The sequence below is a fragment of the Oreochromis niloticus genome, linkage group LG22 (genome assembly GCF_001858045.2).
Source record: "Oreochromis niloticus isolate F11D_XX linkage group LG22, O_niloticus_UMD_NMBU, whole genome shotgun sequence".
Taxonomy (NCBI): domain Eukaryota; kingdom Metazoa; phylum Chordata; class Actinopteri; order Cichliformes; family Cichlidae; genus Oreochromis; species Oreochromis niloticus.
In genome coordinates, this window is record NC_031985.2 from 1812694 (window position 1) to 1833863 (window position 21170).

A 21170-nucleotide genomic window follows, 5' to 3' on the forward strand; every position below is an offset into this window, starting at 1 on the left:
TACGTGTTTGTAGACTTTCTGCCCAGTTTGACCCATTTAGCAGAAGTCAGCCTGTTTAAGGCTCTGATATCTATTCTGTATGACTTAAAGCAGTTATGACATGCTCTGATTTTCTCACCCAATAAAGGAATATTTAATATTTCAGTCTGATCTTCATTCTATCAGAAACAGTTTTCACAGCTCGTACATTTTCCTTTTACACATATATGTAAGCATTGAGCCAAATTTAGTAATGCCAACATATTGAAAGAACAATGTTTGTCTCTTATATATAATACATCTGTATATACACTGTCAGAGATACTTGTCTTTGAGTGAAGATTTAAGGTGATAGGAAATATAAATAACTGCTACTTGCATCTTAGACCCAGAGTTCAAGCTCATATATATATATATATGTATATATATAAAATCTGACAATACATATATTGTCCATATTATATTAACATTACCACAGTGAGATGACTTTAGTCTCATGAACAACATTAGCTTAATTATTATTTACTAACTAATCTTGAAATGACTGTTCAGTACAGAAATGAAGCCCAACTATCATGTTTTACAGTCCTGTGGTCTCAACTAATCAAAGTGATGTCATGACAAAAATGAATGAACAACAAAAGATTTTTCTCCTTCATTTCTGTCACACAAAGCTGTATGAAACGTTTCTCGCGGTTAGTATCATGGTTGCTAGGCAACCTGAACAGTGCGACGAAGGCTAGACCGTCCCATTTCACAAGCCTCTCACTTCCGCACTTCCCGTACTTGTAGTACGCACCGTACGTAGTACGCGTAGTGCGTGTAGTGCGCGTACTTCAAGCGTGCAGACCCTGAATGGGGACACAGCCTCTGGCTCCAAATTTGCAAGATGGCAGCCTCCACAAGCGGGGTATTTTGGCTTCATTTTTGCACAATGGTAGGAGGCGGAGTCGCGTCGTCCATGTTTTCTACAGTCAATGGTCCATGCCTACGTCAATGTTTCTGAGCATACGGTAGAAATAAATCGCCACTTACAGAAAAACAACATTACCAAAGCTCAAAGTTTGCATGGTTAGGGGCGTGGCCTCTGTGACTGACAGGTGGCTGTAGCCATTAGCGTCTGATCAGCTGAACTGGACTTTGGAGGCATTTTTAATTATCTGACCAATAATCTGGTCGTGTTATTACTGTTTACATCATTTTAGAGATGAATCATCTGGATGGATTCATGTCTCCTCCCAGGTTTAAACCGAGGACTTTCCTCTCTACACTTACGGGTCGTTACTTCCAGTATTTTATCTTTTTTTCATTCTGATTTCTTGTGCAAAGCTAAAATTCTCACATACATGTGAATGGAAACTGCTGCTGGTCTGTCTGCAAATGGATTTACTGACATCCAAATAACAGCTGACATTAAGGCCGAGCCTTCACATAGGGGATGTACTCAGCCATTATTTTGCTCATCTTGAATAATTTACTCTACTATTATATATAATAGTTTCAAAGTACACCCAGCGTACACGTTTGGATGCTCTTTAAAGTGTGCAGATCTCATGAACTCATATTTTATTGAGAACAAAACAGAAAATAAAAAAATGAAGCATTTTAATAAAAATCTGAGCTCATTTTGAATGTGATGGGATCAACACGTCTCTAAAAGTTGGACAGGTCCATGTTTCGATGTGCACCATTAACATCAGTGTTTAAGCTAATCCTAGATGGTGCTGTTACTCCATCGTGGCCACACGTGGCTTCTTCTCTCTGGGTGATGGAGCTGTAACCTGCACGCCGAGCTGCTCGCAGACGCTGGTTTTCCTGGAGTGTTCCTGAGTCTGTGCACTGATTCTTTAATGCAGCGCTGCTGAAGGTCGCAGTTGTTGGCCTCGCACCTGCGTGCAGAGATTCCTCCAGGATCTCTGAGCGTTCTGATGCCATCATGTAGATGATGAGATGTTCACATCATTCAGTTTGTAAATGCAGTTTTTTGCAGGTTGGTGAAACTCTAAACCCTCGCTCGTTTCATACCCGATCGTGTGACAAACCTGCTGTCAAATAACCTGATTAGCTGCTAAATGCTCCTCCTGCCGTTTCTGTGGCAACGCTGACTTGTGTTGCTGCCATCAAATTCAAAATGAGCTCATGTTTTGTCACGATGGGCCCTTCACAGTTGGAGAACGAAACATAAATTTCACAGGGCAGACACTGCGTTTGAAATTTCCATCATGTTTTTAAAGCAGAGGTTGACACAATCGGTATAAACAGCTACGTTTTCAGACGCTTTTGCAGGTTTAGATGGTAGTGAAAGATCTTTTCTGTGAGTATTCAGGACGTCACAGCACCTCAGGCCGCTTTACAGCATCCTCCATTTTTGATTTTACTGACCTTCAGCCACAACCAGCTGCTTCTTCTAACCCCTGCAACCTCCTGTTGGGCGTGTTACTAACGTCTGTGGGGGTTTGGAGCACGTGCTGTCCTACAGACTTAACTGAACAATCAGCCTGCATCAGCAGAAAGCTGCGGTTTTAAAAGCTGCCTGACTCTGAGAAACACTGAAGACTTATTATCCATGCTGCCATTGCTGTTTGGACAAACTAATGTCAATTATGGATTTTCCTGCAGGTGTAAAAAATGATTCTTGTCATTTATCTCCATTCACATCTGTTCACTGATGCTGCACTGCAGCACACTGTCATGCAGTGAGATTAACAGGAGGTAGAATCCCTGAGACCGACTCTGTGTGCCTGAGGTGACCTTATGGGATGGATGGATTAAAAAATAATCTCACCATGAAGAAGGTCATGGTGGAGCCTCCGTGGATGGTGCCGTACTGGATGTTGGTCTGGTCCGCCAGATCATCCGGAGACTCGATGGGCACCTCCATCCTCTGGACTGTGAGAAATGCTGCCAGGTTGGCCGTGTAGGACGAGATGATGATGAGGGTGAAAGCCCACCTGAGGGAGGAGAGACGAAGGCCTTTATGTTTTTACCTTGCAGCAAAGCCCCACTCTTCCCCCTCGCCTCTCTTCATTAAAAGCTGAGAGAGGAAAACGCAGCAGAGAGACAGATGGAGGGCACTGCAGGAAACGTCAGGAGTTTTAGGTAAAAATCATCAACCTAAACATGAACTCGAGCTGCAGCAGAGACGAGCAGGACGCCTCTGCTGCAGAGGAAATGAGGCGGAAGTGATGAGCAAGGGAATTAGGGAGGGTGGAGAGAATTAAAGAGGAGGCAGAGAGGAAGGGAAGAAGCAGAGCAGAAACTAAATGAAAAGCAGTCCAGCAAATACAGGAAAACAGACTCGGGGCTCTGGGGATTGGCTCGAGGCCGTGATTACTTCTAATGTGCTGTGTTTGCACAGAGAGCTGCGGGAAGTGGAAGCCACACTCTGTGGTGTCAGTGGAGACGAGATCCACGACTGCGACCGATCTCGTTTTCATTTACAAAAAATTAAAACACACAAAGAAATGTTTTTTAAAAGATGAGCTGATGAGTTTCAGGGGAAACGTCAGAGCTACACCACCAACTCTGTGTTGGTCACCACACATCAACAAGGCAGCTTCCCGAGCATGCTGGGTAAAAGGCACACGGCTTTATAAAGGTCTGAAGCTTTATGAACTGAGTCAGACGGAAAAGAGTTCAGCCCAGCGAAGAGCAAGGAGCTGCATGAAACTAAATCTGAAGCAACAAGGTTTAAAAAGAGCAGCTAGTGAAGCAGAGAGGAGCGTCCAATCAGCGAGTCTCTGTGTGTAAGACCAGAGCTGCACGTTTAGCCCCACAGGCCAGCAGCACAAAGAGGCTGAGGCTCTGCCTGCCGGTGTGCGCTTCAGCGTTTGCAGCACAACGCCGTGATGGGTGCACAGCAGGAGCTGCAGGAAATGCCACCGTGTCCTGAGAAATCTGAGATTTCAGAGTCTGCGAGAGGGAAACTAAAAACCTGTGATCGCGTTTGAGCTAACCTCCCTCCCTCTGACGGCCTCTTTGCTTCCACTTTGACTGAATATGCAGCGTGAACAGTGCCAGCGAGCCACTCGTGAGTTTTTATGAGGCTAAGTGCCAGACGAGGCTGAGAGCTGTCAGAGGAAAGATGCTGATGGCCTCTCCAGTCCCTCCAGTATCACTCCACCATCTGTCTGACTGCAGCTACTGGGACTGAGGGAGAGTCAGGGGTGGGGAAGTACTGAGATACTTTGATTTGGTCAAAGTACAGATGCAGCAGCACAGAAATACTCGGTTCTACATAGAAAAAGACTCACAACACAAAATGTTTCCGGCATTAAAAGTAACCGACACATATTTTATATTTTGATTTTGTAGCCAGACGGTTACAGGTTGGCTCACCTGCTTTATTCTGACAAGCTGCACCTCCGTCAGCACCACCTACACCTCCCTGTACATATGACTGCTACACTTACGGCTAAAAGATGGTAACAAATGATCTCACTGAGCGAGAAGATGGAACAATTTAATTTAATTGTCCTGATAATGAGACCATGTGAATATCTCTGCACAGAAAGTAAAAGAACCAAACCTGAAGCTAAACCACAGCGAAGAATCCTCCACCTCCACCCAAACCTCCACCCTGCACCAACACTTACTTATTCTTATTTAATGTGAGCTTAGAGTACTTAATTACAAAGGAATCAGGAATGTTCGTTTTAAGTTACAAAGTTAGCAAAAAAAAAGTGACCACATTTAAAAATGATATTTTCTGTATTTTTTGTGAATTAATATTTAAAATTTGAATAAACAGAACAGCTGAAACGATTAAACAGCAGCAAAAGGAGTGAGGGTGAGTCAGAGAGAGAGAGAGAGAGGGTGAGGGCGAGTCAGAGAGAGAGAGAGAGGGGGTGAGTCAGAGAGAGAGAGAGAGAGAGAGGGTGAGGGCGAGTCAGAGAGAGAGAGAGAGGGGGTGAGTCAGAGAGAGAGAGAGAGAGGGCGAGTCAGAGAGAGAGAGAGGGGGTGAGTCAGAGAGAGAGAGAGAGGGTGAGTCAGAGAGAGAGAGAGGGGGTGAGTCAGAGAGAGAGAGAGAGGGTGAGTCAGAGAGAGAGAGAGAGAGGGTGAGGGCGAGTCAGAGAGAGAGAGAGGGGGTGAGTCAGAGAGAGAGAGAGAGAGGGCGAGTCAGAGAGAGAGAGAGGGGGTGAGTCAGAGAGAGAGAGAGAGGGTGAGTCAGAGAGAGAGAGAGGGGGTGAGTCAGAGAGAGAGAGAGGGCGAGTCAGAGAGAGAGAGAGAGAAGGTGAGGGCGAGTCAGACAGAGAGAGAGAGGGTCACCCGGGCCGCTCTTTAGAAACACAGCTGGACCAGAGGAGGCAAAACGTGCCACAGACTCCAAAACTCCTCATAGGCACGGGGATGTCCTGATTCAGCAAAGCATCAAAAAAACGTCATGGAGACGGACAGTGACGAGGAAGAGGAGCAGGACCTGTCACGGACGAGCGAGCATGTGCAGGGGACCACCTCACACACTGTGCTGCATGCTGCTGTCACCAGGCTCAGGTACACCTGACCGCAACGGGCTGCAGACGGGATAGCACTCTTGTGAATGACACTCAGGCAGCTCACAGTGGACTTATCACTATATCTCTGAGTGACCACCTCAGGCTCTGTCAGAGAGAGGGCGCCACTGAGCCAACGAGCGTCACAACTGCACAAACACACTGGTTATTACAGCAAGTGGGAGCACACACACCACAAACACTGTTACACTGGGACAGTGCACACTGGGAGGCACAACCCAGTGCACAGGAACATCTGTATGTGTGTTTGCGTTCTCATGAACTTTGACCTTTAACATCCTAACTGAGGCCCGCAGAGCCCTGATGGGCTCGCTGGGTGCTATGGTGATTTCTGAGCATGACACCGTGTGACGCCATGTTCCACTCATGAACAGTTGTCCACGCTGTCCTCCATTATTTATAAATGACCTTTTAATGTAAATGACCTCATGTTTGACATGACTGTCTGTATTTCACATAAAGTTCGTCTGTCTGAAGATGTTCGTGCACACGTGGAAAGTATGACTGAAACATAAGCTGGTACCAACCAGACTCCGCTGACGCAGCGCGTGGACAGCGCCCGCGGCATGATCTCGGAGCCCTGCTGCATGAAGCCGCCCACCGGGAACCACAGGCTGTTCCCCAGCGTGTACTGGTTCTCCAGGATGTCCCGCCGCTCCCGCAAACACGGGTGAGGGTTGTACCATTCATAGGGACTGAGCCTGGGGAGAGGGGGGGGGGGGACAAAACATTAAAACCCAGAGTAGCTTTAACCTCAGACACGCGGCTAACATTTCACGGTCAGCCGCCTGCACATATGGAGCTCTTAAACCTACACAGCGGGACGGCTCTGCTCTGTCAAAGCGATGCGGTGAAAAAATAAAAGGAAAAAGGCGAGAGAGACGAACATCATGCTCGACACCTGAAAGGAAACGACGTGATCACTGTGTTTAGACGCTCAGCTGCAGCGCACGACTGTCGCGTGGAGTCATTTTGGCATTTGTGCGCACGGTGAAATTACAGAGGCAGAGCGAGGGAGAGGAACGTGGCTCAGAGACAAACACGAGATGAAATTTCAAGTGACATGAGGAGAAAACCAGCAGGTTATTTTGTCCCCTTACGAACTTCCTCTCACAGCGTTCCTTTTACTGAACGCACGCGTCTCCTTGTTTAAAGGCGATCCACAGGAAGTGTTCGTGAAAGCCGTCAGGCCGCCACATGCACAGACGAGCACACAGCGGCACACGTCCTGGTTCCATTAATGTTACATCATATTTTTACTTTATGTCGATCTTCCGACAGAAATGGGACGCCCTCCGGTTACGCCAGGTCGGTCACTTCCACGCTTCCTGCTGCGTGACGCGGCTTTGACTCGCCTCTCACCTGCACGAGGTGAAGACTGTAAATCAGCCCAGGCAGAAACAATGACACCAGACACTTCATTAGGTACACCTAACCTGTCCTGATTAGAACCCCTTTTTCCCTGATTTTGGTCCATGTTGACATGACATCATCATGACATCATCACACATTCCTCCGGAACTGCTCTGCTGGACTGAGATCACAAACCAGAGATGATCTGAGGTCACCGTGTCTACCTGCATGAACGCTCTGAGCGCTGCCACGTGATTGGCTGATTGCCTATTTGTGTTACGGAGCAGATGAGCAGGCGTGCCTAATAAAGTGGCTGGTTACCTCTCTGTAAGTGCCCCTCCTACTCTCTGCTCACATATTACAGTTAAATACAGATTAAAGCTGTTCATGTTTTTACTCTGAAGCGCAGCTCATTATGATGTCATCGCTAAGCAGCCGATGACATCATCAAATCAGGACTTCATAATAAAACGATTTTTGGTCGTGTCCAAATTCATGGGCTGCATCCTCCTGAGGCCGCATTTGTAGACCGATTACGTCACAGCAACGCGACGAAGGCTGTCCAAATTTGTAGACTCCTCCGAATGCAGCCGACAAATGCGTCCTCCTTTTCCCCGAATTTGAAGGATGGGTCGGTTGTGTCCTTCGTGGCCCACCATATCCCAGAATTCATAGCACGGCCCAGCCAAACTCCAGTTTCCGGCAATGGCGGCCGCTACTAAGTTTTAAAATTACTTTTATTAATCTTTCTGGGTCACAAAATAAACTTTTAACATATTTTCAGGCGAGAATGTAGCTGTGTAAACTTCAAATATCTGCTCGGTTTATCAAGGTATCGCATATTTGCAAAAGCGCTCCGACGTTTTCAGAGACGTCTGTTACCCACCAGCTCGATAGCTAACCGAGAGCTTGAGGGTCACTGAAGCCGCCGAGAACGGCACAACTCCCGGCACATCATTTTCAGATCACCGCAGACTTTCGCTACTCAGGTTAAACGTAATATATAAGTCACTTAGACAACCTAAAAATGATATTGTTTGGCTTTTTTCAGTGTTTTATTTGTTCGTGAGTAAATCGGTTTGGCTGAGATTAAAGATATTAGATTAGATTAGATAAAATAAAACTTTATTAATCCCCCGGGTGGTTTTCACACAGCTGAGTAAACGTCAAACAGAAAACTGATTAAACAGAAGTGTGAGACGGTCGAGAATTTATGCCACTGTCCTGTTATATTTTAGATAGCAAGGAGCAGACGGCTGAGTTTATTAAACTCCACCGAGACAGCCGTGACGCTAACCAGAAGGCTAGACCGTCCAATTTCACAGCCGTTTACTTCCGGCCTACCCGACCTTCTGAGGACCCGGCCCACGTAGACCGCGAAGGCCGGGTCCTCAGGAGGATGCAGCCCATGAATTTGGACACGACCTGCATGTGTGTTGTCGCTACCCGATCCGTACCGGAAACCCGATCGGTACCCCGCATGCGCGAATGTTACGTCACTTCCTGTCTTTGCCAACATTGCGACATTCAGTAGCTGTGTCCCAAAACGTCGGCTGCATCCTTCGGAGGACCCGGCCTTCGCGGTCTACGTGGGCCGGGTCCTTCGAAGACCGAGAAGGCCGGAAGTGCGAGGCTTGTGAAATGGGACGGTCTAGCCTTCACATTTGCGTCACCAGCTGTTCCCGCCCTTACCACTTCTCCCCGCCCTTACCGCTTTCTCCCCCTCGGTGAAATAATAATTGATATCATTGAACCTACCCGATGGATTAATAATCTAATAATCTAATAACTTTGATCTCAGCCAAACCGATTTACTCCGGAACAAATAAAACACCGAAAAAAGAAAACAATTACATTTTTAAGTTATCCGAGTGACTTATATATCATGTTTAACCTGAGTAGCGAAAAAGCGGGGGTCTGAAAACGATGAAGCCGGGAGTCCGCTGCTCTCGCCGGCTGTGTGACCATTGAACCCCCCGGCTTGTTATCGAGCGGGTGGGTAACAGACGTCTCTGGAAACGTCGGCGCACTTTTGCAAATATGCGATACCTTGATAAACCAAGCAGATATTTGAAGTTTACACAGCTACATTCTTGCCTGAAAATATGTTAAAAGTTTATTTTGTGACCCAGAAAGATTAATAAGAGTAATTTTAAAACTTAGTAGCGGCCGCCATTGTTGGCAGGTGAAATTTGGCTGGGCCGCGCAATGAATTCTGGGATATGGTGGGCCACGAAGGACACACCGGACCCATCCTTCAAATTCGGGGAAATGAAGGACGCATTTGTCTGCCACATTTGAAGGAGTCGACGAATTGGGACAGCGTTCGTCGCCTGGCTGTGACGTAATCGGCCTTCAAATGCGGCCTCCGGAGGATGCAGCCGACGTTTTGGGACACAGCTAATATATTTGAATGATACGGTTAGCGCCCAGTTAGCTCCTAGCATTTCTCAACAGCTCTGCCTCCTTTTCGACTTCCGGGACATTTAAACTATGGATAATCCGTTTACAAACAAATTCATGTTTTTCTCCTTATCGAGCGTTCCCCGATTGTACAACAGCGCTGTAAAATAAGAAGAATGGTGCCAAATTACAGAGTTAATAATACAGACTTTGTAATGTGTCACGTGAAGATTCATCAGCCAGATGAAGTGTTTACTGACAATTGACAGTGATAGCGGACATCATCATCACTATTCCAATCAATCCTCTCCACACAGACGAGCCAACACGTTCTCACTCCCTAAGCGTTATATTTTACGCCATGTGACAAATCGTCAACATATTACGTTTTCGGGCACCCAACACGTTCCTAAATGACGACATCGGAAAAATGACAAAACATGAGAACCGTTTGCACTCAATCTACACATGTTCGTTCTTTTTCTTAAAATCGCTTTGGAAAACACTATTTCCAGTCATTTCTGTGCTGGTTAAGGTTAGGAATAGGGTTAGGGTTAGGGTTAGGGATAAGGTTAGGTTTAGGGCTGCAATACATGGCTGGAACGTATATTACCACGGGACCGTCATTCCACTGGAATTCAGCCATAACCCAGCGCGTACCATCAGAACGGAGAAGGTCACCTTTCGCGTTCCTCAGGAACGCCGCAGGACGTGACAAAACGTCGGGATGAGCATAAACACACTCGACTATCACTAAATCAAATTTAACACAGATTTGTAATGACGCTAATTCAGTTTACAATAGGGTTCATTCGCTCGGTCAGCAGGTGGCGGTATCCTCGAACACTGGGGAGTAAACTGCCATTAAACGAACAGAAGAAGAAGAAAACCCCTGCACATGCGCGGTATGGATCGGGTAGACTCGATTTGTACGGTCCGACTTTGCACATGCGCAGTAGGTATCGGGGAGTCCCGATCCGTCACTATCTTTTTATTTTTTTGTTTTTGTCTACATTATATTAAATGTTTCATTATCGGAAACATTTTAAGAGACACTTATTATTCTTAACATCTTAACAGATACTCTGACCGTAACTATCGTGAAATGCTTCGACCGGAAGTAGACACCTTTCACGCATGCGGGGTACCGATCGGGTTTCCGGTACGGATCGGGTAGTGACATGTGTGATTAAGAAACGACAGAATGCTTTGCTCGTCTCTGTCAGCTGAAACCGAGCTGAATGTCTGAAGCTGTGACTGTAAATAAAGTTTCGATACAAACAGTCCGGGATGGCCTGCAGAGCACGTCAGCGATTTATGGACCATCTTACAAAACTGTTCCTGAAACGCAGACACGTGCTGGAGGTAAAGTTAGGACGCTGACGCGGGGACAGGTGTCTTACCTGGCTGCGAGGAAGAGGACGCAGCTGACGGCGAGGTAAGCCAAAAGCATGAAGAGCCAGACAGCCGGAGAGAACGGGTCCAGGAAGGAGAAGTAGCCCGGCTTACGACCCTGAAACACACACACACACACACATCACATGACCACGGGATTCCTGACCGGGAACGTTGGGTCTCCGCCTGCTCTCGGGCTTCATCTCCACTCTGTAAAGGGTCAGATACAGCTTCCTGCCGTGGATGGCGTCGGCGATTTGTGATAATGACCGTCTGCCAATCACAGCACACTCTGAAACACGAGCCTCTCTCACACTGACAGTTGTGTATTTTGGAAAATGACACTCCTGGAACGAAAAGCGCTCGTTCACTTTGAACCTGCAATTCCAACAACACAACACAAAATTACACTGACGAGCTTTTCAAGTGCTAACGAGCGTCAGCCAGCGCTCCCTGATGAGACGCCTCCCGTTGACCCGCTTCATCACATGGCCTGCCTGCTGTCTGCGATGCCTCCACCACCCCCGTCTGCTGGAAAAAGGATTTGGCAGTGAGGGGAGTGCAGGAACTCCCAGATTGAGCTCAATTAAAGCAGATGACTGGAGCCGTAATGGAGGCAATCTATTCGGGCTCTGATTTTTGTCCATTCTGGCTCATTTCAGAAACAGCTCATGAGGCTGGCAGAGGGCTGAAATGATCATGTGATGTTGCTCAGCGTCAATCAAATATCCCGGGCAGAGTAGCAGGTGATCCAGCGTTCCCGACGTAACGCAGGCGACTAAAAGAAAATGTTCCTACGGGAGCAGTTTTTGGAATACCGCGTAGCTCTGGTTGGTTCTTCCAGCCACCGGGATTTTTCACCTCTAACAAAGGAGCATTTTTAACTGCAGTTCCTCTGGCGTCCACTAGAGGCCGGCTCCAGCTGTGAGTCAGCCCCCACACAAGTTTCTATCAGTTACGTCAAATTTCTAAAGCCAAGGCTTTTCTTTCTCCCAAGAACCTTGAGAAGCTTATTCATGCATTCATTACTTCCAGACTAGACTGCTGTAACTCCCTTTATTTTGGCCTCCCGCACTCCTCTCTCTACCGTTTGCATTAGTTCAGACCGCTGCTGCACGCCTTTTATCAGCTGCCAGAATGCATGATCATATTACTGTTTTAGCTAACTTACACTGGCTTCCTGTCAAATTTCGTATTGGTTTTAAAATTCTTCTACTCATAAATTTTTAAACGATATGGCGCCTAGCTATTTAACAGAACTTCTCCATTTGTATAACCCCAAAAAAGCAGTAATCAGAATCAGAAGACTTTATGTATCCCTAAGGGGCAATTAGCATACAACAGAGCAGCATAACGTTGAAGATAAGGACAATAAGAACAGGCAATAAGAGTGAGATCATACGATCCTCTAACCAGATGCTCTTACTGTAACCCAGGCCTGGCTGAAACAGAGGCGATCGTGCCTTCATCACATGGCCTACCTGCTATCGCAGCACCTAGACTGTGGAACAATCTCCCTATTCCCATTCGAACCTCTGATACTGTTCAGTCTTTTAAATCTCACTTAAAGACTCATCTTTTTACTTTGGCTTTGACTTAAGTGAGTTGATTATATTTTGGCAGGCTTCTATGTTTGTCTTGTGTTGCTGTTGGTAAATTATTTTACTCGCTCCAAATTTTGAAGCACTTTGATCGACATTGTTGTTTTTAAATGTGCTATATGAATACATTTTGACCTGATTTGTTAAACACAGAGTGACGGCACAAACACGCAGACGTGAAGCTAAATGGAACACATCAGCACAGGTCAGAGCGTCATATTACATAATTATTTTATGGAACAATAAAGTTATAACTTTATACTGTAAGCTAAAACCCGACAATGAGAAGAATCCCATATAATCGATTAGAAGAACCACGGTGGAAATAAGTTTGAGAGCTTCAGAGAGTCACACCACACGTCGCACGTGTACACGGGCTGCAAACAGCTGCCGCCAACATGCAGGTGTGCTCTCGTGATGCCAACTTACAGTCACATGTGTTACCTGGCTGTTACCATGTCTATGATCCACCTACACAGTCACAGCGCTAGCTAGCATTAGCAAATCTGCCCCCAGCTGGCTCTGAAAATCAAGATGCTTCAAAAAGGGAGTCGAGCTTATGCAGGAACATACGAAGCGATGGTGAAATTCATCTCATGCACAAATAAAAGAAATCTAACCTTCGACCCTGAATAGATGTGAGTGACAGGAACTTTTAGGAACTTTAGCCTGTGTGCTAAACCTGACTGAGACCTCTGGAGACGGGGCTGATGTGTCAGCACGAGGAGAACATTCAATTCAATTCAATTTTATTTATACAGCGCCAACTCACAACAAAAGTCGCCTCAAGGCGCTTTATATTGTACAGTAGATAGCACAATAATAAATACAGAGAAAAACCCAACAATCATATGACCCCCTATGAGCAAGCACTTTGGCGACAGTGGGAAGGAAAAACTCCCTTTTAACAGGAAGAAACCTCCAGCAGAACCAGGCTCAGGGAGGGGCGGGGCCATCTGCTGCGACCGGTTGGGGTGAAAGAAGGAAGACAGGATAAAGACATGCTGTGGAAGAGAGACAGAGATTAATAACAGATATGATTCGATACAGAGAGGTCTGTTACCACATAGTGAGTGAGAAAGGTGACTGGAAAGGAAAAACTCAATGCATCATGGGAATCCCCGGCAGTCTACGTCTATTGCAGCATAACTAAGGGAGGATTCAGGGTCACCTGGTCCAGCCCTAACTATATGCTTTAGCAAAAAGGAAAGTTTGAAGCCTAATCTTGAAAGTAGAGATAGTGTCTGTCTCCTGAATCCAAACTGGAAGCTGGTTCCACAGAAGAGGGGCCTGAAAACTGAAGGCTCTGCCTCCCATTCTACTTTTAAATACTCTAGGAACAACAAGTAGGCCTGCAGAGTGAGAGCGAAGTGCTCTAATAGGGTGATATGGTACTACAAGGTCATTAAGATAAGATGGGGCCTGATTATTTAAGACCTTGTATGTGAGGAGCAGGATTTTGAATTCTGGATTTAACAGGAAGCCAATGAAGGGAAGCCAAAACAGGAGAAATCTGCTCTCTCTTTCTAGTCCCTGTCAGGACTCTTGCTGCAGCATTTTGGATTAACTGAAGACTTTTCAGCGAGTTTTTAGGACATCCTGATAATAATGAATTACAGTAGTCCAGCCTGGAAGTAATAAATGCATGAACTAGTTTTTCAGCGTCACTCTGAGACAGGATATTTCTAATTTTAGAGATGTTGCACAAATGGAAGAAAGCAGTCTTACATATTTGTTTAATATGTGCATTGAAGGACATGTCCTGGTCAAAAATGACTCCAAGGTTCCTCACAGCATTACTGGAGGCCAAGGTAATGCCATCCAGAGTAAGAATCTGCTTAGATACCATATTTCTAAGATTTTCAGGGCCGAGTACAATAACCTCAGTTTTATCTGAATTAAGAAGCAGAAAGTTAGCGGCCATCCAGGTCTTTATGTCTTTAAGACATTCCTGCAGTTTAACTAATTGGTGTGTGTTACCTGGCTTCATGGATAGATAGAGCTGCGTGTCATCTGCATAGCAGTGAAAATTTATGCTATGTCTTCTAATGATGCTGCCTAAGGGAAGCATGTATAATGTAAACAGAATTGGTCCTAGCACTGAACCCTGTGGAACACCATAGTTGACCTTAGTGTCTGAAGAGGACTCTCCATTTACATGAACAAATTGGAGTCTATTAGATAGATATGATACAAACCACTGCAGTGCAGTACCTGTAATACCTACAGCATGTTCTAATCGCTCTAATAGGATATTATGGTCAACAGTATCGAACGCTGCACTGAGGTCTAGCAGGACAAGCACAGAGATGAGTCCACTGTCAGAGGCCATAAGAAGATCATTTGTAACCTTCACTAAAGCTGTTTCTGTGCTGTGCTGAGCTCTGAAACCTGACTGAAACTCTTCAAATAAGCCATTCCTCTGCAGATGATCTGTTAGCTGTTTGACAACTACTCTTTCAAGGATGCTTGATATGAAAGGAAGGTTGGAGATTGGCCTATAATTAGCTAAGACAGCTGGGTCTAGAGATGGCTTTTTAAGTAAAGGTTTAACTACAGCCAGCTTGAAGGCCTGTGGTACATAGCCGATTATTAGAGATAGGTTGATCATATTTAAGATCGAAGCATTAATTAATGGCAGGACTTCTTTGAGCAGTTTTGTAGGAATGGGGTCTAAAAGACACGTTGATGGTTTGGAGGAAGTAATTATTGAAGTTAACTCAGAAAGATCAATTGGAGAAAAAGAGTCTAACTTAACATCGATGGTACTAAAAGTAGCTGTAGATAATATTACATCTGTGGGAGGATTATTGGTAATTTTTTTTCTAATGATAAAAATTTTATTTGTGAAGAAGTTCATGAAGTCATTACTAGTTAACGTTAAAGGGATTGTTGGCTCAGTAGAGCTCTGACTGTTTGTCAGCCTGGCTACAGTGCTGAAGAGAAACCTGGGGTTGTTCTTATTTTCTTCAATCAGTGACGAATAGTAAGATGTTCTGGCTTTGCGGAGGGCTTTCTTATAAAGCAGCAAACTATTTCTCCAGGCTAAATGATGATCCTCTAAATTTGTGACACGCCATTTCCTCTCCAGCTTACGAGTTATCTGCTTTAGGCTACGTGTTTGAGAATTATACCACGGAGTCAGGTACTTCTGATTTGAGGCTTTAGTTTTCACAGGAGCTACAGTATCCAGAGTCGTACGTAGTGAGAAGGTAAAATTATTAACAAGATAATCGACCTCTGTTGGAGTAGCGTTCAGATAGCTGCTCTGCTCTATGTTGGTACAGGGCATTGAAGATGATAACAGTGGGTGGGTTATAATCTTAAACTTAGTTACAGCACTTTCAGAAAGACATCTACTGTGATAAAGTCTACTCTCCACTGCTGTGTAATCAATTATTGTAAATGTAAATGTTATCAGGAAATGATCAGACAGCAGAGGGTTTTCAGGAAACACTGTTAAATGTTCAGTTTCTATGCCATATGTTAAAACAAGATCTAGAGTGTGATTAAAGTGGTGGGTGGGTTCTTTTACATTTTGAGAGAAGCCAATTGAGTCTAATAACAGGTTAAATGCCATGTTGAGGCTGTCATTTTTAGCATCTACATGGATGTTAAAATCACCCACAATAATTATTTTATCTGAGCTGAGCACTAAATCAGATAAAAAGTCTGAGAAATCAGAGAGAAACTCTGTGTAAGGCCCAGGTGGACGATAGATGATAACAAGTAAGACTGGTTTCTGAGTTTTACAGCTGGGCTGGACGAGGCTAAGCATCAGGCTTTCAAATGAATTAAAAGTCTGTCTGGGTCTTTGGTTGATTAATAGGCTGGTGTGAAAAATTGCTGCCACACCGCCCCTCGGCCTGTGCTTCGAGGTTTCTGGTAGTTAGAATGACTCGGGGGTGTTGATTCATTTAAACTAACATAATCATCCTGCTGCAACCAGGCTTCTGTAAGGCAGAGTAAATCGATTTGTTGATCAATTATTAAGTCATGTACTAACAGAGACTTGGAGGAGAGAGACCTAATATTTAATAATCCACATTTCACTGTTTTACTCTTTGGTTCAGATGTGGATACTGTATTGTTCTTTCTTTGTGATTTTTTATGTTTAAGTTGTTTATTGCTGGTTTTTGGTTTGTTTTTTGTCACATGAGCTCTGGAGTCAGACCACACTGAGGAGATGAAAGTTTGACTTTAATCTTGTTATTGTGCTGTAGGTGTCTGTGTGTAGATCCACACTGTGGAGCTGTGTGCCACTAACTGCTGCAGTGCTCTAATATTAACGATGCACTTCCTCTCCTCGCGGTCAGCCGGCGTCTCCTCGGCGATGACGTCACAGGACCGTAGTGAAACGCGGTGCCTCAGATTCAGAGAGTAGGGCAGTGATAATATATCGAGCACTAATGAATAGGGAGCAGCAGCAGACATAAATTTACAGTGTTCAGCACCGGGGGGGAGAGCAGGGGTAAACACGATGGCTCTTCTTCTCTAATGTGTGTGCACAAGTCAACAGCTTGAGCAATTAAACAGATTACCATCTTCAAGTGTGCTCGCAAGCTATTTACACGCACGCAGCTATGAGTGTGTGTTTACAATGCACATAAAGCTGTTGACGCCTGCAGACATGATTGGATTGTGTATTCAGTTGCTTCGGGACTTCTGAGATTTAATTCCTGTTGGCTTGTGTGAGTTTGCACACCAACATGTGCTCGCACAGACGTGCACTGATGTTGTAGACAGTCTGCTAAACATCGCCTGTTACGCTGTTGAAGAAATCGGTGTAAACTCAAACACCACCGAAAGGGAACAGTGAAGGGAACAAATGAGCCCAAATAAAGAAACCAAGGATACAAAATCCATCATAAAAATTTACAAAACAACAGAAAAATGTGAAGCACAACGAACATCAAAGCCCCAATCAAAAGTAAGATCAATGAACTCAAAGAGAGGAAGACGCAGCTGTAAGGGTCAAATGTCAGCAGGCCCGGGATCACCCACGACTCTCAGGTGGTTTGGGAACACCTTGGCGTCCCAGCAGACCCCTCCTCCTCGCCACAGACCCCGAGGCCTTTAGCCTTCTGTGCTCCGTGATGACAAACACTAAAATATGGCTTCTACTGAAGGTAATGGAGGTCAAAGTTCACTGTGCACAAGTTTAATCAAACAGCACCAACATGACAAAGCAGCGTTTCAGGGAACGCACCCCTCAGCTCAATAAACCAGACTGTGTGAGTGTGTGTGTGTGTGTGTGTGTGTGTGTGTAGCATCATCAGCACGGCCTGTTAGCTGTTCTATCAGCGCCGCTGCACTCGATAACAGACGCCTGGTGTTAGCGGGATAAATTCACGGCGTCTCGGTTCACATCCTCCACTCCACACTGGAGCGGGAGGGCGGAGTTGCCCTCCCGATCAAGGCGATGGATCTCTGACTGCTCGTCAGCCCGGCGCTGGGAGAGCGTAAATCGCGCCTGCAGGCCGTTAGCGCGAGCACAAATGTGCTCTCGGTCAACTTAATCCTTAAATAAACACTTAAGAAAACGCAGTTGGGACAGCGCGCGAGCTCGGCCTCACCTGCACACATTAAACAGCTGACTGATCGTAGAGTCGATACACCGAAGCTCTCACAGCGGACCGGGTCAAACATGGAGGACAGATGGTGGAGGTGAATGCTAATGAGCCGCAGAGGTACAGTATCTGAGGGCAGGAGCTCCATGAGGAGAGCTGCACGAGGAGGATTTCATGATAATGACGAATAAATGTTTGACAGTTCTCACACTGGAGCTGCTCACGCAGGCCTGACTGCTGCCCCTGTGCCTCTGAGCCATGCATGCTTTGTGGATCAGCGTGGTTCATGTGCACTGGTGCATGCCACAAAGCTGATGTCATGCACACGAAAACAGGCCACTAAAAACATGGCTGACTGAAACACACCTGAACACGCTCGGACGCTGCGTTCCAGAGCTGAGACGATCGCAAACATGGTTTCCACAATTCAACAGCAGCACATCATCAAGAGTCCAAAACACTTCTGTGTACTGAGCGTGGACGCCATGACCACTCAACACGAGGCTGCGTCTCGCTGCTACATCGGTCGTGTGATTTGGACATGCGGGCTTCAGAGGGTTAACCTGCCCTCTCAGACTTTCTGCTTGTCCTCATGTGTTCATATTTCACACAGGACTGAAATACATCGAACTAACAACAACTCTAAAACAGGAAACATGCCCCTCGCTCCGCCTTCTACACAATCCTCAGAGAACTCCATATTAATTAATAACAATAGTGATAATCGTCCCTGGTCTGAAAGCGTACTAACGCCTGAGACTGAGATTCACCCAAAAATCTACAACCTGAGCAGGTTTCTGTCAGACTCACAGGAAGTGAAGGCCCTGCTTTGGATTCGAGTCAGGGAAGCAGAGCCACCGATCCTCCCTCAGAGGCTGAAAAACTCATATTTTCCAAGCAGCAGCTGGCGTCACCTTCTCCCCCAAACTGAATCACAGAAGAAGAAGAAACATGCCCTCCATCTGTGTCCCCGGCTCGGCTTTTATCTGCTCTCCCAGCTCTTCCTATTCCCGCACGATCTCTCGGGTCGCAGGAATATTTGCAGTCGCTCGGTCCCAAACTCACAGTTTGACTGAGTGACCCGAGCGATCGCTGCCTCCAGCAGCAGAGCTCTGCTGTGTCTGAATCCATCCAATCATCAGGCAGACAGAGCCGGGGCGAGACATGAAGTGTCAACAGGTGCAAACGCTCGGCTGTTCAATTTGTAAAAGTTTGTGCGTGTCCACAGACGGCGCCTGGAAATAAACGGACCTTTAACATCGTCTAAAAAACTCTATTTGGACGAAAGCAAACCGCCCACGGCGCTTTGACGGCGCCTCCATTAATATTCATCCGATGGATCTGAGCATGCACGCATCCCTGAAGGGTCAGCTGTTATTTCATCTGAACCTTCAGGGCCTGCACACGTTAAACTGGAGCTGTGACCTCATTTACATCCTGGCGTCAGTGATGTTCTAGCACGTGTGCACCAGCTCGCTGTTTCCACCTGCTGCAGGTACAGGAGGGGTAACCAATCCAAGCTCAGGCAGGTGATCTCACAGCATAGCAAGTAATGAGCACAGTTTCAACAATGGACCTTCCTCCATGCTGTGTGAGCTGCAGACACCTGGAAACATGATTCAGACACTAACACCTGCATCTGGACAGACGCTGCATGGTACATGGGTTTGGTACGTTCTGTCTTCTTCCTGTGACTTTGCCCACAAATCAGCACTCCTACAGACAGCCATCACAGCCGTGCCGAGCCCAGAATGAGACACGCTTGTGCTGGTGTTAAATATTTGCACCTTTCCCTCTGTCCCTGTGGCTCTTCGGTTTCATTAGGACCTCTGTTAGCTCCGGCCACACAGCTGCTGTTCTTGGAAGGTAAAAAGAAGGTTTCATGCGCTCTGAGCAAACCCGCCTGTTCATACTGAACCTGGTATTGTGGTGTTTGTGGGGTTAATATCAAAGATCACACGAGAATCCTCCAGCAACACGTAGAGTTTCTCTGCGACTGCAGTTTAACTCACAGCGAGGTCAAGACTCCATCAGCAGAAGCGCATGGCATCAGCGGAGAGAGAGAAGTTAAACTTTAACAGGAAGACACCCTCACTGAGTCTTCCTCTCCACACAGAGGTGGGGTTTCTCCGCTCTGCAGCACGACACCGAGCGGCTTCCTCAGTCTGGGTCTGTGCAGCTAACTCAGCTAGCTCTGCAGGAACTCATTATTAAACCTGTTGTCTGCTTATTTGAAGCCTGCGGCGCTGACAGCTCCACTGTGCTGTGCTATGTATTTTTTATGACAGCCTTACAGGTGCTGTGGGTGTTTTATTATTTCATATGCTGCACTGAGGGGGAGAGCACACGGTACAGTGCCTGCTACGCAAAGAGAGCTGCAGTTAAAGTGAGGTTAGCGACTGAAGGTGCGACTTAGACCGCTGTTCCAGGGGAAGCACGGGGAAAGGTTTCATCTCATTGGTCAGCAGGTTTCTGCCCTCAGTGAGCTTCTCTGAGGTTCTGAAGGAACAAACGCAGAACCCGACTCGTCTGAGACGAAACCCGGCGAGCAACAAAGCAGCCGAGGCAGCGTTTTATGGAAATATGGAACACCATCACGTGTCGACTCACAGCCAGGACTAATTGGGGTCTGCCCAGTGATTTCACTGGGACGAGCTGCCAGGTCAGCGAGGCTGAGCGCGCTCTGAGGCGCCCGAATACGATTCGTTAAAAAAATGAATCCTTATTGAAACTATAAACATTTTTTGACTGACTTGATTCTGAAAAATAAAATTAAACAAAATCAATAAATACCTTTAAATTGATCAGCAACATTAACGACTCAAAAACTCAAACTCAGCCCTTCTCAAATATATGAAACACTTTAACCTACAAAGACGTCAGTGAAGCCACACGTCGGCACATTTCCTCGTCTTTGCTTTCGGGACACTTTCGTTTGTCCCGTTATCTCCGTCTCTTTTTGTCGCTGTTAAATATTTTTCCATTTTTCTTGAGGGTTTGTTTGCTGCACTTCATATCTCCTGCTCGGTGGAAACAACCCTGCCACCTACTGTAGTGGATGTGCAATTACACTTTATTCTACTATGGCATAAAAAGCATGTTCTCCAGGGGTCACACGTGCCCCCCCAGCATCGCGCCGCCCCACTGACTCCTCACGTCATGTGTACACGCTCTCTCTGTACTCTGACATGTTTTGTTTTACTTGGGAGTTTCTTGGTTGGTTTGACGCGCTGACACAAACCGCTCTGTGGAAAAATGTGGCGTAAAAACTGTAAATTGGCTGTTTTGACACCTCTCAGTTATTCACGCTTGAACCAGTGTGACCAGCATCAGAGGAAATAACCAGTCTCTGATGT

At 46.1% G+C, this 21170-nt stretch overlaps 1 protein-coding gene across 2 annotated transcripts in view; it reads right to left on the reverse strand.

Annotated features, from left to right (window-relative positions):
• LOC100704734 (glutamate receptor ionotropic, kainate 5) overlaps positions 1-21170 on the reverse strand; it is a 218909-nt gene that overhangs the window by 20730 nt on the left and 177009 nt on the right. For both annotated transcript variants that reach the window (XR_003215784.1, XM_019350475.2), the window contains exons 15-17: positions 10652-10761; positions 6020-6193; positions 2765-2930 (exon numbers count right to left, since the gene is read on the reverse strand). Coding sequence is in view for 1 of the 2 variants with exons in the window: in XM_019350475.2 (XP_019206020.1) it covers positions 2765-2930; positions 6020-6193; positions 10652-10761 (450 nt within the window). In the remaining variant the exon portion in view is untranslated. The remainder of the gene's footprint in view (positions 1-2764; positions 2931-6019; positions 6194-10651; positions 10762-21170) is intronic.